Here is a 16559-nt window from a genome sequence, read left to right on the forward strand (position 1 = left end):
CATCCCAGCCAGGGCTTTCTCAAGCCTGACCTTAAAAACTTCTGAGGAAGGGGATTCCACCACCTCCCTAGGTAACACATTCCAGTGTTTCACCAGCCTCCTAGTGAAAAAGTGTTTCCTAATATCCAGCCTAAACCTCCCCCACTGCAACTTGAGACCACTACTCCTCGTTCTGTCATCTGCCACCACTGAGAACAGTCTAGATCCATCCTCTTTGGAACCCCCTTTCAAGTAGTTGAAAGCTGCTATCAAATCCCCCCTCATTCTTCTCTTCCGCAGACTAAACAATCCCAGTTCCCTCAGCCTCTCCTCATAAGTCATGTGTTCCAGGCCCCTAATCATTTTTGTTGCCCTCCGCTGGACTCTCTCCAGTTTTTCCACATCCTTCTTGTAGTGTGGGGCCCAAAACTGCTCACAGAACTCCAGATGAGGCCTCACCAATGTCAAATAGAGGGGAATGATCACGTCCCTCAATCTGCTGGCAATGCCCCTAATTATACATCCCAAAATGCCATTGGCCTTCTTGGCAACAATGGCACACTGTTGACTCATATCCAGCTTCTCCTCCACTGTAACCCCAGGTCCTTTTCTGCAGAACTGCTGCCTAGCCATTCGGTCCCTAGTCTGTAGCGGTGCATGGGATTCTTGCGTCCTAAGTGCAGGACTCTGCACTTGTCCTTGTTGAACCTCATCAGATTTCTTTTGGCCCAATCCTCTAATTTGTCTAGGTCCCTCTGTATCCTATCCCTACCCTCCAGCGTATCTACTTCTCTTCCAAGTTTAGTGTCATCTGCAAACTTGCTGAGGGTGCAATCCACACCATCCTCCAGATCATTAATGAAGATATTGAACAAAACCGGCCCGAGGACTGACCCTTGGGGCACTCCACTTGACACCGGCTGCCAACTAGACATGGAGCCATTGATCACTATCCGTTGAGCCCGTTAATGCCCAACAACGTTAAACTGAATGCATTCCAAACACAAACGTGAACATCCTGTATCATTTACTTTGGACTTATATGTGGCTAAGAGGAATTTTTAGATTTATAATAAGATTTTAAGAAACCCAAGAAGTTTGGAAGGGATATTAACCTATATACTTCAGGGCATAATTAATCAGTGTCCAATTAATTCGGGGTGAGGAAAAAAATGTTCATTGTGCTCAGGTTATCCCGTAGCTGCAAGGTTTTCTTGTACCTTCCTCTGATGCTGATACTGGCCACTGTCAGAGACAGGATACTGGAGAAAACTGGGCACTGCTCTGATCCAGTGTGGTGATTCCTACATCCCTAAAGCTCAATAGTTGCCTCCTACCCAAGGTGAAAGGGAGGAGGAAGAGGAGGAGAGATGGAATCTTTGGTCCAACAGCAGCTAAAGCTGAGGTTGTTTATAACTGGGCTAATTGGTATTTTTTATTTAGAAAACATCTATAGTTACATTTTTACAAAGCCAAAAAATGTTGGATCTGAATTACCTGACTTTGTGTGTGTTTTAAAATCCTATTAAGACTCTGAGCTCTCTCTTACATGGGGAATTTAGTCTTGTTTAAATGATTAAACATCTTTAGGGTTTAGGTTTAGGTGTCAGGGTTGTGGAAACCAAAGGCCTTATTCTCGGCTAGGGAGGTAGTCCCACTGAGTTCAGTGGGGTTGTGCCCACTGACACCAGCAGTGTGTTTGACCCCAAGCATCCCCTGCATGAAAACTGAGCGGCCAGGGAGAATTTTCTGGAAGTCACTATTGTATTTATTTCTTCTTCAGATTCCAGTTAGTGTCTGTGAAATGAAATGGTGCTAGGAAATCTCTTGGGGCAGCAAAAAATCTTTGTTTGAAGGTTCAGTAAAGAAGCTGTTGTGCTATCAAGCCGTAGTAATAAAAATTACCTTTCCCTCCTTAATTCCTTCCACTCTGCTTATTGACTAGATACCTGAGCACAAGATTTTGCTCTTTTGCCTCAGAGCAATATCATGTCACGCACTCTTCATTATGTAAGCCCTGCTGGCCAAAAGAACATGAACAACATGGTAGGCATGTTGACAGCAATGGTCATAAATACCTATAAGCCATTCATGCTCCTTCCCAATTCAGTTTGCTTGTATGATTTTTAGACACATATGGGTGGGTATTCCTAGCCAATACTATTCAAAAGACAGCCAAGAATTCTCTAAAGGGGATTTCTCGGTTTCCTCACACTTTCATAGTATTTGCTAGTTTTATTCCCTTGATTTTGCCCGTAGTGTGTCCAGTTGCTGGAATTGGAACTTAGGTTACTAAGTTTTAATATCAGGACAGTCCTCTTGTGAAAAGTGTGGTAGGATCTTCGTCCAGGAGTGGCAAAGATTTTTTATTTTTACATCTTAAGTGAAAGATATCAGCACCACAAGTGTCCGTTAGTGCCAGCTTGTGTTATCCACACAAGTTTAGAGTCCTTTCCTCCCCCATCTGGGTGCAGTGACCCTCGACGGGTTAATGGGACCTTTTCCCAGTGGAAAAGCCTTTACACAGTAAATATCCTTAACGTAAATTTATTATCAATTAATCAACAGCATACACACTCCAAGCATCTAACGCTCACCACTCCCAATAAAGCCGATGGCCATCTCCTGATGGGGCTCCGGCTGCTGCACGGTATGGTCGTGCAGGGTATAAGCGTTCTGGCAGCTTTGATCATGAGCTGTGTCCTGGAGTTAGGTTCCAACAAGCTTCTCTTCTGACCCTCATTATTATAGTTAAAATGAGAGTCCTTCTTCCAGTGTTTCTCAAACGCAGCCATCAGGGGCTTTTCCTGTGGCCACAGCCTCCTGGGTGGTGGGGGAGAGGGGCAAAGCAGTGGCCCCTCCCCCCCAGGGCCACCAGCAAGCGTTGGTGCATGCCCCTTCCTGGAGCCACAAACACTGTAGAAGCAGGTGACCAGAGTGAGTTCCCCACCTTCCCAGGGATTGTGCTGCTCGGGCTTCAGCCCTGGCATAGCAGGTGGCAGGCTCTGGCTGGGCGGTAGCGGTCTCCGCCTCCCCCCTTCACTCCCCTAGCAACAGGGCTTTGGGCTCTGGCCCAGTGATCCAATCCTGGACTCACTCCCTGCACATCACCCCTGGCCCCTGCTGCCTCCTTCGTGCAGCGGGACCCCAGGCTCCAGCTCTGGGCTCACCCCCGCCCCCCATCACCCCAAGCCCCGCTGCTGCCTCCAGCCCCCCCATCGCCCCTGGTCCCTCCGCCTCCCTATCCACCCCCCCATCCAGGGCTTAATTTGTTGCCCAGCTTCCTGGGGCTGAGTAAGTCAGCTGTGAAAAATGATATTAACAAATCTCACTTTTCACAGCAGCAGACTTACTAGCTAGCAAGTCTTTACAAAAAAATCAACCAAAAAAGCAGAACATCCAAAGCACCTTCTTTGTGTTTCTGTTCTGTTTCGGTCCAGTAAAGAATAGAGACAACTGTCCATTATTTTTATTCCTGAGGTCGCAAAAAAAAAAAACCTACAGAAATCAATTACAGTGATTTGGACATGGATATGTGCATATTTATTTGTTTTTCCTAAAGTTAATTAAGTATTTTAGAAAAAATTGTTAGTGTCCACCAGCAAGAGTTAGCGGCCACAGTCTAAGGCCACCAAAAAATTTGTTGTGAGAACCCCTATACTTAAATCTAGCCAATAAATCTAGCCAATCATAACCCCTAATGGGATAAAACAATTTCTCTACCAATAGCAAAACTTCATAGTTTCTACTTATCAGCAAAAGTAACTTTTAACAAGAAACTCAGACATTCAGTAAGAAACTTGCAGAAACTCAAGGTTAGCTTGTCCATACTCCCTTAGAATCATAGAATATCAGGGTTGGAAGAGACCTCAGGAGGTCATCTTCTAGTCCAACCCCCTGCTCAAAGCAGGATCAATCCCCAACTAAATCATCCCAACCAGGGCTTTGTCAAGCCTGACCTTAAAAACTTCTAAGGAAGGAGATTCCATCACCTCCCTAGGTAACCCATTCCAGTGCTCCCTTCCATTTTCATGAATCTGTGACTTTACTGTATCTATCCCTCTTAGTAATGCTGCAACTGGTATTGTCTATCTACCTAAGCCAAGACCGAATTTTCCCAGCTGTAGTTTTTATTTCCAATGTATGGTGGCTGAATATACAAAATGGCTGTGGGTTATGCTAAGTCCATACAGAAGATGGCTGCAAGTCATTTCGGTTCGAGGCCTCTCGCAACACTTAGAGAGTAGATTCAATGCCTACTCCCAAAGAAGAGCACCACATACTGAACGGCCACCAACATGCTTCCGAAAGAACCATAGGTGATAGGATAACAGTAGACGGTGGTATGGCTATGATGACAAGCTGACAAGATGAGCTTCATGGCAAAATACCTGATGAATGTCCCAGGGCAGTTCACATCACCACCTTCAGTCTACATAGAGAAAGAAAACTTCAAAACTGTCTTTCAAATATTAGAATGTTATCTTTCATTGCATCCAGAACAGAAGAGCACTTGTCATCTAATGGACTTAAAATGGTTCTGGGATTCACGACACCTAGGTTCTGTTCCCAGCTCTGCCTGCGACTCTCACTATGTAGCTTTGGGCAAGTCTCTCAACTTCTGTGTGCGTCAGTTACACCCTGTGTAAAATGTAGATGACCGCTCTTCCTCTCCTCTGTAAAGAACTTTGAGAATTACAGGTGGAAAGTTCTGTAAGGGCTCAGTCTTGCCCCACTGACTTCAATGGCAGTTGGATCTGGCCTGACAGGTACAAATTATTATTTGTATTTCCCATTAAAGAATAATGCTCTTAACACCCGATTTCTTTGTAAAACAGAAGAAGAGAGCACATTACATTTTTTAAATGATCTCATGTTTCAAAATGTTGGCCGCAACGCACAACTTACCGCTGTCTGTCCTTTCTGACAGCTTTGTTTATATCTGTCATTTAAAGCTAGAATGAAATTGTGAACAAATATACCTGAGTTGCCAGTGCACAATAAAACCCAAGTGACTGTTCTCAATAATGAAGAAAAATAGCAATGAAATAGTTTTGTGGTTACCACTATGTTTGGAAATGAGAAATTGGCACAAGTGATCTTTAAATCACTGAATGTGTCAAAATGGTACAAATACATGATAAAATGTAAAAGCCTTTGGATCTACCTGACATAAGTTCCCATGTTTCATGTTAATTTTAATAAAGCTGTTTGTTTTGAGGTGAGTAATGAATACTCATGGACACTGGGAACCGCAATAAACAATAGGAGACACATAGTGTATTTTCTCTATAATGGATAGACCAGCATCTTACCAGAAGGAATATCCCCACTGCAGAAAATGAATGAAACCCAACAATGGTTGTCGCTTGCAAGATATATTAAGATTATATTGATTAATTTTAAAAACAGATTATTTTAAAACTGTCAGGAAAACTTACTAGCATAGGCATTAAAATCTACTTGCCTGTCCTTACTACAGTGATGAAAATAACTCATGCTATTTTGCTTAACCCTCCAAGAAAACCAAGTTCTCTCCCCATTTGGGAAGGTGAGTAGAATTTTGGAAAGCTGCCATAAAAACTAGCTGTTCTGTAAGTATGTCCCGGTTTTTATTAAAACATACAAGTATATATTTAATGTTCTTGCTCCTGCAGTTGTTAAACGTTGATTGATGATGATAATGCTTCGATTATTTCATTGTCCAGTCATCTAAAATTGTACCTAAAAATTACACCCACAAATGTGGAGAACTTTTATATAGAGGGACTTCAGCGGCCTGTGGAGTCAAGCAAAGCAGCTTTTGAACACTATATAGCAATATTACAAACTAGTTTTGGGCAGGAAATGAAGCAAAATATTGCATACAACTGAAAAGGATGGAGGTATCCAGGTAGGAGAAAAAGTGTCACAAGGTCTTTAATGACCATAAGTTGTCACGACATCCATTTTATCTTATTTGAAATGTGCTCCTCCAGCAGCACAGAACTCATTATTGTGCTGGGGCATTGGTTCAATTCTGAATCACAAGGTAGAGTGCTACCTATTGAATTGTTGATACCATTTCCTTTAGCATCCTGAACCTGCTTAATTTGTGAGTTCTGCAATTTAAGCACAAGCTAGTGTGAGAGCAAAATATTAGTTTGTATGGATTAACAGAAACATCATAGTTGTAAAATAGTTCGTATACATAGATAACACTATTAAAAAAATTAATTAGGTCTGCACATTGACCTCACAAGGTCAGATTTTGTTTCTTTGGCTTATTCTCGATCATACTGAGATTCACTGAAATACTCCATCATACACAGTAATACATGCCTTTGTCACTTCTCAGCTGTACGACAGCAATGTTGTCTGCCTGGGCATGAAACCATCAGCCTTTGAGGAATTCTAGCTACTGCAGAACATGGCAGCATAGTTCCTCAGCAACACAGGCCTGTGCAAGTGTATTAGAGCTATATTCCACTCTATGCTAGCTTCTCAGAGATATAGTGCCAAACTGAAGGCATTAGGTCTTATCTTCAGGCATGCTCTGGCCCAAGGACATCTTAAAAAGTCACCTGAAGTTCCAGGATGAGGAGAATAGACAGCTCTATTCCTCAAGCTCAGTGGAACTGACTACCACAAAGGTAAAACTTGTCTGTGCAAGGACAGCTTTCTTAGGTGTTGGTCCAACTCTCTGGAATGAAGGACCACAGGATCTAGAACCACCACCAATCTCACTACTGTCCAGTCCAAGTGCAAGATGTGCACTTCTTTGGTCTGCCTTTTGTTGATAGCACAGGGTATATATAATATAGTTTTTTTTTTTAAATATCCACACAGTTTCCTCATAGAGAGTGGAAGGGAGAAGAAACAAGCCATATAACAGATATTAGTCAAGTTGTATATGACATTTCTGGCAGGCATTCCACTACCGTGGTGATAAAGGCTGTAAAAGAATCTGAACAGAATACTGTGGGGCAGCAATGGGACTGAGGTCACCCCATATCACTTCTCTAGGACTCCTGTGACCAAAGGAGTGACTTGACAGGCTGTAAAGAGAGAGCTTCGTCTAGCTTTTCTTAGCCAGAGAAGGTTTGAAATGTAGAGTGGCAGTGGATCTTCAATTGATATAAAAAACACTAAAAAACAATCCAGCTCCCATTAGAATTAGTGGAAGTTTTGCCACTGGGTGTTGAAAAGTAGCTGGAAAACCTGAGAAGAAACCAGGCAAGCAAAACTGGTTTAAGATTATGAAAGAAAGCACCTAAAAAAAAATGCATTAGATTGAGACTATGGGGTATGATAAATGTGCAGGGAAAGGAAACTTACTTGCCCCACCTTGTTGCTTTGGTCTGTAGAAGGTGGCATCTTTGGAAGTCTGTTTAGCAGTTAGCATTCCCCTTTAGTGGGTGGAGGAATCTGTTTGCCCATTAAAACACCATATCCACATCTATCTTCTGGTGCAATGTCCTTCTCAGCCATAGGATCTTAGTCAAGCCTCAAGGAAGTCTCTCAGTGCTCCCTTTTTTAAAAGGCTTAGGTGGATTGCTTATAGTATTTTTCTCTATTCTGGTGATAGCTTTCCTGTTAGCTGGTATTTCAGCCAGATGAATGGGATCCAGGTCCCAATGGCCTGCCTGTCCTTGACCATATTCTATAGGGAAAGCTTGGTTTTTCAACCCCTCCTTAAATTTCTGTTAAAGTTTACTTTTTCTTCAGCCTCTATCAGTCCATTTCCTTACCATTATTTTCCTTCATAATTTCCATCATAATTCTTCAGAAGCATCCGGAATTCAAACTCTGAAAAACAGATCCCTGGTTTTCTTATTGAAAGAACAAACCCCTTTCATATCATGGGAGTTGAAGAGTAGCTGAGAACAAAGGCTGAAGGACCTGGGTTTGTTTAGTTTGGGAAAGAGGAGATTAAGGTGGGGGACGTGATAACGGTCCTCAAATACTTGAAAGGCTGCCATAAAAAAGATGGAGAAAAATTGTTATCTCTTGCCACAGAGGGTAAGACAAGGCAATGGGTTCAAACTACAGCATACCACATTTAGATTACATCTCAGGAAAAACTTCCTTAACTGTAAGAACAGTAGGAGAATGGAACAGACTGCCATGGAGGATTGTGGAAGCTCCTTCATTGGAGGTTTTCAAAAGGAGGCTGGATAGCCATCTGTCTTGTTGTGTCTTTAGACACAACAAATCCTGTATCCTGGCAGGGGGTTAGACTAGATGACCCCTTGTGGTCCCTTTTAACCCTATGGTTCTATGATTCTGTGATTCTATCTTGCTCCCACATCATGGCTGTTTTCATCTTTTGGGATTCTGCAAGCTAAATTATATTGTCAGTTACATCATTGCAGCTCCATTGACATCAGGGGTTGTAGAGGTGTGCCCCGGTCATGATTTGGCTAATGCATTTGACAGAGAAGAGTCAAGCTCACTCTCATAGCCGTGTTGACTAGAAGAATTTTGTGTTTAGGTTTTTTTGTTAAGGAAAATGTAAGCAGCTATGCATGAAAATGCCCATGAAGAACATATCTGTTGATTGAAGAAGTTGCCAGTTTTACATACACGATAGCCACTTTTCAAAAGGAGAACAGCATTGTAAATTATAGTGTTCAATATTTTAATGTTTTAGCTCTGATTATATTGAAAAAAAGTTGAAAATAGTGCCTGCCACTCTGAACAAGATGGCTTATTCACATCTTGTCAAATTATTAAACAATTAGTTGAACAAATTATTAAACCATCAGTTTGTAAGCACCTAGAAGATGAGTGATAAGTAACAGCCAACATGGATTTGTCAAGGACATTTCTTGCTAAACCATTCTAGTTTCCTTCTTTGACAGTGTTACTGGCCTGATGGATAAGAGGGAAAGCTGTACTTGGATAGTTGTGATATGTCTTCATTTTAGTAAGGTTTTTGATACAGTCCCACATGACATTCTCATAAGCAAACTAGGAAATGGTAGTCTAGATGAAAATACTATCAAATAGGTGCAAAACTGATTGAAAGACCATATTCAAAGAGTAGTTATCAGTGCTTTGCTGTCAAACCTGCGGAGGTGGGGATATATCTAGTGGGGTTCTGCGGGTCTGTCCTGCTCCAGAACTATTTGATATTTTCATTGATGACTTCGATAAAGGAGTTGAGTGTATGCAAATAACATTTGTGGACACCACAAAGCTGGGGGGTTGCAAATTTAATGAATCAACAATGTGATACAGTTACAAAAAAGGCTAATATTTAGGGTATAGTAACATGGGAGGTAATTGTCCTGCTCTGCTCAGCACTGGTGAGACTTCAGTTGGAGTACTGTGTCCAGTTCTGAGTGCCACACATCAAGAAAGTTGTGGACAAATTGGAGAGTTCAGAGGAGAGCAACAAAAATGATAAAAGGTTTAGAAAACCAGACTTATAGCTTTGACTGAGTTACTGAAGTCCTCAAATCTTGATTTAAAGACTTCAAGTTACAGAGAATCCTCTATTTACTCTAGTTCAAACCAGCAAGTGACACATGTTCTGCCCTGCAGAGAAAGATGAAAAAACCCCAGGGCCTCTGCCTATCTGACCTAGGAGAAAATTACTTCCAACCCCAAATATAGCAATTAGTTAGATCCCGAATGTGTGGATGAGACCCACCAGCCAGACACCTGGGAAATAATTCTCTGCCTCCAGCATCCCATCTCAGACCGTTGGAGATATTTGCTAATAGCAGTTGTGGATGGGGCATATGCCATTGCAGGCAACCTCCTCATACCATCCCCTCCATAAATGTATCACTCAGTCATGAAACGAGTTAGGTGTTTTGCCCCCTACTCATCCCCTTGGAAGGCTATTCTGGAACGCCTCTGACGTTTAGACACCTTCATCTAATTTCAAGCCTAAACTTATTGACAGTTTAAGTCCATTTGTTCTAGTGTCAGCATTGGCCGTTAACTTAAATAACTACTTCCTCTTCCTGGTGTTTATCCCTCTTGTGTATTTATAGAGGGCAGTCGTATCTCCCCTCAGACTTTGTTTTGTTAGGCTAAATAAGCTGAGCTCCTAAGTCTCCTTTCATGAGGTAGGTTCTCTGTTCCTGATCATCCTACTAGCCCTTCTCTGCACCTGTTCCAGTTTGGATTCATCTTTCTGGGAGACCAGAATTGCACACAGTATTCCAGATGAGGTCTCACCGGTGCCTTGTATGATGGCACTAATACTTCCCAATCTCTCCTGGTAATCTCTCGCTTGATGCTCACTAGGATTGCATTGGCCTTTTTTGTGGCTGCGTCACATTGATGGCTCATAGTCATCCTGTGATTAACCAGTACACCCCAGGTCTTTCTCCTCATCTGTCACTTCCACTTGATGAGTCCCCAGCTTAGAGCAAAAATTCTTGTTCGTAGCCCCTAAGTGCCATGACCTTGTCCTTTGCACTATTAAATTTCATCCCATTTCTATTTCTCCAGTTTTCATGGTCATCCAGGTATTGTATATTCCAGTCCTCCTCTCTATTGGAAATACCCCCAACTTTGTGTCGTTGTCAGATTTTATTAGCACATTCCCATTTTTTGTGCCACAGTCATTTAATGAAAATGTTAAATAAGATTGGTCCCAAGACTGACCTTTGAGGAACTTTCATGGAGAGTAGGCCCATCAATGCAAGATGGTCAGGGATACAACCTCATGTGCTTGGTGTCCCTATCCTCTAACTATCAAGAGCTAGGAGTGGACAGCCGGGGATGGGTCACTCAATATTTCCCTGTTTTGTTCATTTCCTCTGAAGCACCTGGCATTGGCCACTGCCTGAAAACCAGATACTGGGTTAGATGGACCATGGGTCTTGACCTAGTGTGGCTGTTCTTCTGGTCCACCTCCCTCCAGTCTGACAGTTCACCTTTCAGCATGACCCATTGTAGTCTCTGCTTTACGCAGTTCCTTTTCCCCTTTTCAATTCTCATATCGATCCCATCTTCTCCAATTTAACTCATTTCCCATGTGGAACTATATCAGATGCTTTACTGAAATCCAGGTAGATTAGATCTACTGCATTTCCTTTGTCTAGAAAATTAGATATCTTTTCAAAGTAAGAAATCAGGTTGGTCTGGCATGATCTACCTTTTTGTAACACCATATTAGATACCTCTATGCCTTTAATTACGCTCCATTTCAAAACTTGTTCTCAGACTTTGCATACAATTGAGGTAAAATTTACAGTCCTGTAGTTTCCTGGATCACTTTTTTTCTTAAATATAGGTACTATATTTTCAATTCTCCAGTCACAGGGTACAACCCCTGAGTTTATAGATTCATTAGAAATCCTGCCATTGATCTGGTGGCTATTTAGTGAAGAAATCTGTTGGCTCTCACATCCGGGAATATCTGGGCCCTACTATTATTAGTAGGACTTGTCCTCCAATCTATATCTAGGAAATTAAAGTCTCCCATAATCACACAATTCCCAGTAGCATTTATTTAATTAAAAAATATTTAAGAGGTTTCTCTGTCCATATTGAAATTGAATCTTGGGGGTCTGTAGGACACCCCAAGCACTATCTCAGTGCAGCCTCTGTTACCTTTTTTTCCTCAGTGATTTTGGCCACAGATTCCATTTGATCCACTTCATCACTTCTAATTTCTTTACAAAAAGAAAAGGAGGACTTGTGGCACCTTAGAGACTAACCAATTCATTTGAGCATAAGCTTTCATGAGCTACAGCTCACTTCATCGGGTGCATAAAGTGGAAAATGCAGTGAGGATGTTTTATACACACAGACCATGGAAAAAATGGGTGTTTATCACTTCAAAAGGTTTTCTCTCCCCCCACACCTCTCTCCTCACTGCATTTTCCACTTTATGCCAACAGATTTCTTTATGCATCCGATGAAGTGAGCTGTAGCTCACGAAAGCTTATGCTCAAATAAATTGGTTAGTCTCTAAGGTGCCACAAGTCCTCCTTTTCTTTTTGCGAATACAGACTAACACGGTTGCTACTCTGAATTTCTTTACAGTCTACCTCGTCATTAATATATAGTGCTGCTCCACGACGTTTACGTTTATTTCTATTGACAGGTTTCAGAGTAAGTCTCTTGAGTTTGTGTGTGTGGTTTTTGGAGGGGGGTGAGGGGATGAGAGAACCTGGATTTGTGCAGGAAATGGCCCACCTTGATTATCATGCACATTGTGAAGAGAGTTGTCACTTTGGATGGGCTATTACCAGCAGGAGAGTGAGTTTGTGTGTAGGGGGGTGGAGGGTGAGAAAACCTGGATTTGTGCTGGAAATGGCCCAACTTGATGATCACTTTAGATAAGCTATTACCAGCAGGACAGTGGGGAGGGAGGAGGTATTGTTTCATGATCTCTGTGTGTATATAATATCTGCTGCAGTTTCCACGGTATGCATCCGATGAAGTGAGCTGTAGCTCACGAAAGCTCATGCTCAAATAAATTGGTTAGTCTCTAAGGTGCCACAAGTACTCCTTTACTTTTTGTTTATTTCTATCTTTCCTGAACACACATCCTTCAGTGCCTGTATTCTAGTCATGACGACTATCCCACCATGTTTCTCTTATCCCCATAATATCTGGTTTACTTCCTGCACCACCAGTCGTTCCGATTTCTCCCTTTTGTATCCTTGGCTCCTTACATCCTTAATTGTTCATGCTTGGCTTTGCCCATATTTCGCACTGCAGAGGGGTGTTAACCGGCCCCTTCACCTTGAATGGTCTCTTAAAATAGGTGCTAACTACTTATGCTAAGAAAAGGAGGACTTGTGGCACCTTAGAGACTAACAATTTATTTGAGCATAAGCTTTCGTGAGCTACAGCTCACTTATGCTAAGCAATCTGTTCCAGCTTGTATTTAGCTGTGACCCTCTGAGTACATTTTGCAGACCTGAAGAAGAGGTTGAAAGCTTATATCTCTCACCAGCAGAAGTTGGTCCAATAAAAGATATTCCCTCACCCACCTGGTCTCTCTCAAATCCTGGGAGCAGCACTGCTACCCCAACACTGTATATGATTAATTCCAGTCCTTTTACTGCCAGTATCGCCTGTCTGACCTTTCCGGGCAGTTGTACCTGGCACGATCTTCCCTGTGTTGAGATCTCAGCTGTTCTTCAAACATGAAATTTAATTGGCAAGGCCGAAAGAAAGTGTGTGTTAGAAATAATACTTAAAGATTTAATAAGAATTTTCTCTTTAGTTCCTGTAGCAGCTGAAGCTAATAGCAATTTAAGTTTTTAACAATATGCTAACAAATCTCAAGAGGTTTAAGTAGTTGGTAAAAAAAAATTACCTTACAACTTTCACAAACTATTAAACTGGTGGTAAAAAGAAGTGCAACGAAACACTCAGTATGATTGTCCCTAAACCCTGTTGCACAAATAATTGTACTTAGCTTTTATATGGGGCTTTTCATCCATAATTTTCAGATTGCCTTACTACAAAAGATAAGCATCATTCCTATTTTACAAATGTTGGAACAGGCACGGAACTGAAGGTTATGTGGGGGACAGTATATGTGGTGTAGCTAGTGGCGTGAAAGAGGATTCAATAAGAAACCAGATCAGAGTTTTTGGGCTTTTCTACATGAGGAAGTTTATATATGTCACAGTACCAGTATATTTATACTATGCTATAAGCCATTTTACTGGTAAATTTCCATGTGTATAAAAGCCCTAAAACTCTGATCCTGTTTGTTATTGAATCCTCCTTCATTCCACCAAGAAACAGGACTAGAGATTTAGGGCTTTTCTATGCAAGTTTACTGGTATAGCTATACCAATATAATTATAAAAAGAAAAGGAGGACTTGTGGCACCTTAGAGACTAACCAATTTATTTGAGCATAAGCTTTCGTGAGCTACAGCTCACTTCATCGGATGCATTCAGTGGAATTTATATAGCATAGATTTATATACATAGAGAACATGAAACAATGGGTGTTAACATACACACTGTAACGAGAGTGATCACTCACTGAATGCCTTCTAAGGTGCCACAAGTACTCCTTTTCTTTTGCGAATACAGACTAACACGGCTGCTACTCTGATACTTTTCAGTTTAGTTTGTGTCTCTGGAAATTGTTTAAGTGGAACCAAAAAAGGCATCCTGAATCCCGAAAGAGAGCATCCACGTGGGGACTTACGCTGGCCCAGCTCTGCTGGTATAATTATACCAGTAAATTTCCCCATGCAGATAGCCCTGAAACTGGGGGGGGGGGCAGCGTAGGAAATGGGTCACGTTTTATGTTTTTGAGTTTAAATTGTGTATATGTACAAGAGGAATAATTCCTAAGTACTGTGAGAAAATCCTGATGCCTGTAAGTATAGGCAGGATATCACCTTTATCGGAGCGGTCATGGCCACTTGTACTTGCTGTCATTTATGTTTCTCATGCTGGAGCTAAAGAAGTTACTATCCGCACAGGTTTTAAAATGTCTGCACAGAGCACTTGGCTTTGCTTTAGTGCACAGCAGCAGTCACTGCTGCCCTCACGTAATAATGGCTGACTTTTCCTGCCTGTAGGCACCACCAGTTAATTAATCACTGGTGAATTAGGTATGGTTTAAGGAGAGCAGAATGTTGATAATCACATTCCCTAGGGTGGGACAAGACAGGAGGTGCAGCCAACTGCCTCGGATTCCCCCCGGGGAGTGATTCTATCAGGATAACCACAGCTATTTCAATTACCTTGTTCCTTCGATGACATTTCTTTCAGCTCGCTCCTTGCTTGTGTCTGCAAGGAGCCTAGATAGCATCAGAAGAAGGTTGAAGAGCACTAAGCTTGCTAGAGCCAGTCTTTATAATGGACTTTACATTTACAGCTATATGCAGGAGGCCTGTGTGCGCCCTGCAGTGGGCCATGGGCTTACCTCCACTCTGCTTCTCATCCAAACCAGTGCCTGAGAACGGTGCTACAACCACACCATAATATAGATTCCATGTGTTATCTGGGGAGAAATTCAGCACTAGGCCTAGCTCCGCTCCCACTGAAGTCAATGGTAAAACGCCCATTGATTTTAATACAAACGGAGTTAGGCCATTACTAAACAGTTTTGAAAATCCCACTCTACATATCTTCAGATACTGGTTCATTTGTTGATTTGAGTTTGCAGGACTTATGAATACAATTAATGCTATTGTTTTTGGTCTAGGAACTAAGTAAATTCTCTAAAGCGTGCAATTTTCATGAAAGATGATGTGCAAAATAAGCTTATGCTGTAACTTGTACCCATTAGCTGTTGGGCATTGCTTAGGTTTTCTTCTTAGCGGATGTGCAATGTGCCTTAGATGACACGTGACTAGGATTCATCATCGAATTTGGTCCACTGGTTGGATTATTAGCTGCCTGGGCCCGGGCTAGGTACAGATGGCGAGTGCGATGTGAGTGCTGATCCATGACTGATGCAGAGAGGCGCTGAATGCAATAACCACAATGGTCTTCAGCATTGAGGGCTCTGAGCTGCACTTAGACGGCCTTTTCTATCATGCAGGATCTAGCCCTGCTGTAGCTTCTTTAAAGTTATTAAAAAGGAATCCTTTTAATGAGGATCATTACAATAAGGTTTCATATGTCTGGGAACCATACAAATGCCTAGTGCCAGAGGAGACTCTTTAAGGAGGGTGGAATGTACAGTACTTTTTGTTTTAACAAGTGGACGGGTTGGTCCCATTTGGATCCTATGCATCATTTTCTTAATGATTTCCCTTTTATTTTCCAGGGTAAGGTGGCTCAGACTGCATGTATGTCTGCATGCAAACACTTATCCACTTCACTGATGCAGCTGCTGCTAGAAGCTGAAGTGAGGCAGCTTACATTGGGGGCCTTACAGCAGTTCAACCTGGATGTAGAGGAGTGTGAACGTAAGGCACAAAATCATTCCATTTATCCTGTTGTACCTTGTTTAGCCATTGTGCACTGGGTCTTTCTGCTAGGACAGTGGTGGTTCTTGGGTTCATCTTGAAGATCTACTGAAAGGAAGCAAAGCTAATTCTAGCTCAGAGTTTTATTCTGTTTGTTTGTTTTGCGGTAGCACTTTCCAGCCCCAGAGGAAGACACAGTCCCTACCTCTTAGGAGCATATATTTAAAAAAGATGAGCAAATGGAGAGGAGAGTGGATGTAACATGTGATCAGGGTGATGATATATTGAAAATATATTACTGAGGCAACTTCCGTACTGGGGTTCCCCACATTACAAACACGCTTCTTGGCCTGACCTTTACAGTCTTCATTTTCCGCAGCATCCCTTTCTATTTTATTGTCTAAAGTATATCCAGTTGTTTGATTACACTTGTGGTTTGTTGTTAAGAATGTGTAAGAACAAATAACTAAAATGCCAAATGTTATTATCAAAGACAAAGCAGTACAGTACAGAACGGAGAGAGTTCATACTTTATCGTTCCTTCTGGGAAGTGAGTCTCACTCTCAGTGTTCACAAAAAGAACAGGATGTGGAAAAAGCTAATGTACTCAATGCTTTTTTTGCCTCTGTTTTCACTAACAAGGTCAGCTCCCAGACTGCTGTGCTGGGCATCACAAAATGGGGAAGAGATGGCCAGCCCTCTGTGGAGATAGAGGTGGTTAGGGACTATTTAGAAA

At 41.9% G+C, this 16559-nt stretch overlaps 1 protein-coding gene across 4 annotated transcripts in view; it reads left to right on the forward strand.

Annotated features, from left to right (window-relative positions):
* The window catches only part of EXOC6B (exocyst complex component 6B), a 450860-nt gene that overhangs the window by 311713 nt on the left and 122588 nt on the right, over positions 1-16559 (forward strand). For all 4 annotated transcript variants that reach the window (XM_073343016.2, XM_073343018.2, XM_073343017.2 and 1 more), the window contains one exon: positions 15682-15823. In XM_073343016.2, coding sequence (XP_073199117.1) covers positions 15682-15823 — 142 coding nt within the window. The remainder of the gene's footprint in view (positions 1-15681; positions 15824-16559) is intronic.

Source organism: Lepidochelys kempii, chromosome 4, assembly GCF_965140285.1.
Source record: "Lepidochelys kempii isolate rLepKem1 chromosome 4, rLepKem1.hap1, whole genome shotgun sequence".
In the NCBI taxonomy this organism is placed as follows: Eukaryota; Metazoa; Chordata; order Testudines; family Cheloniidae; genus Lepidochelys; species Lepidochelys kempii.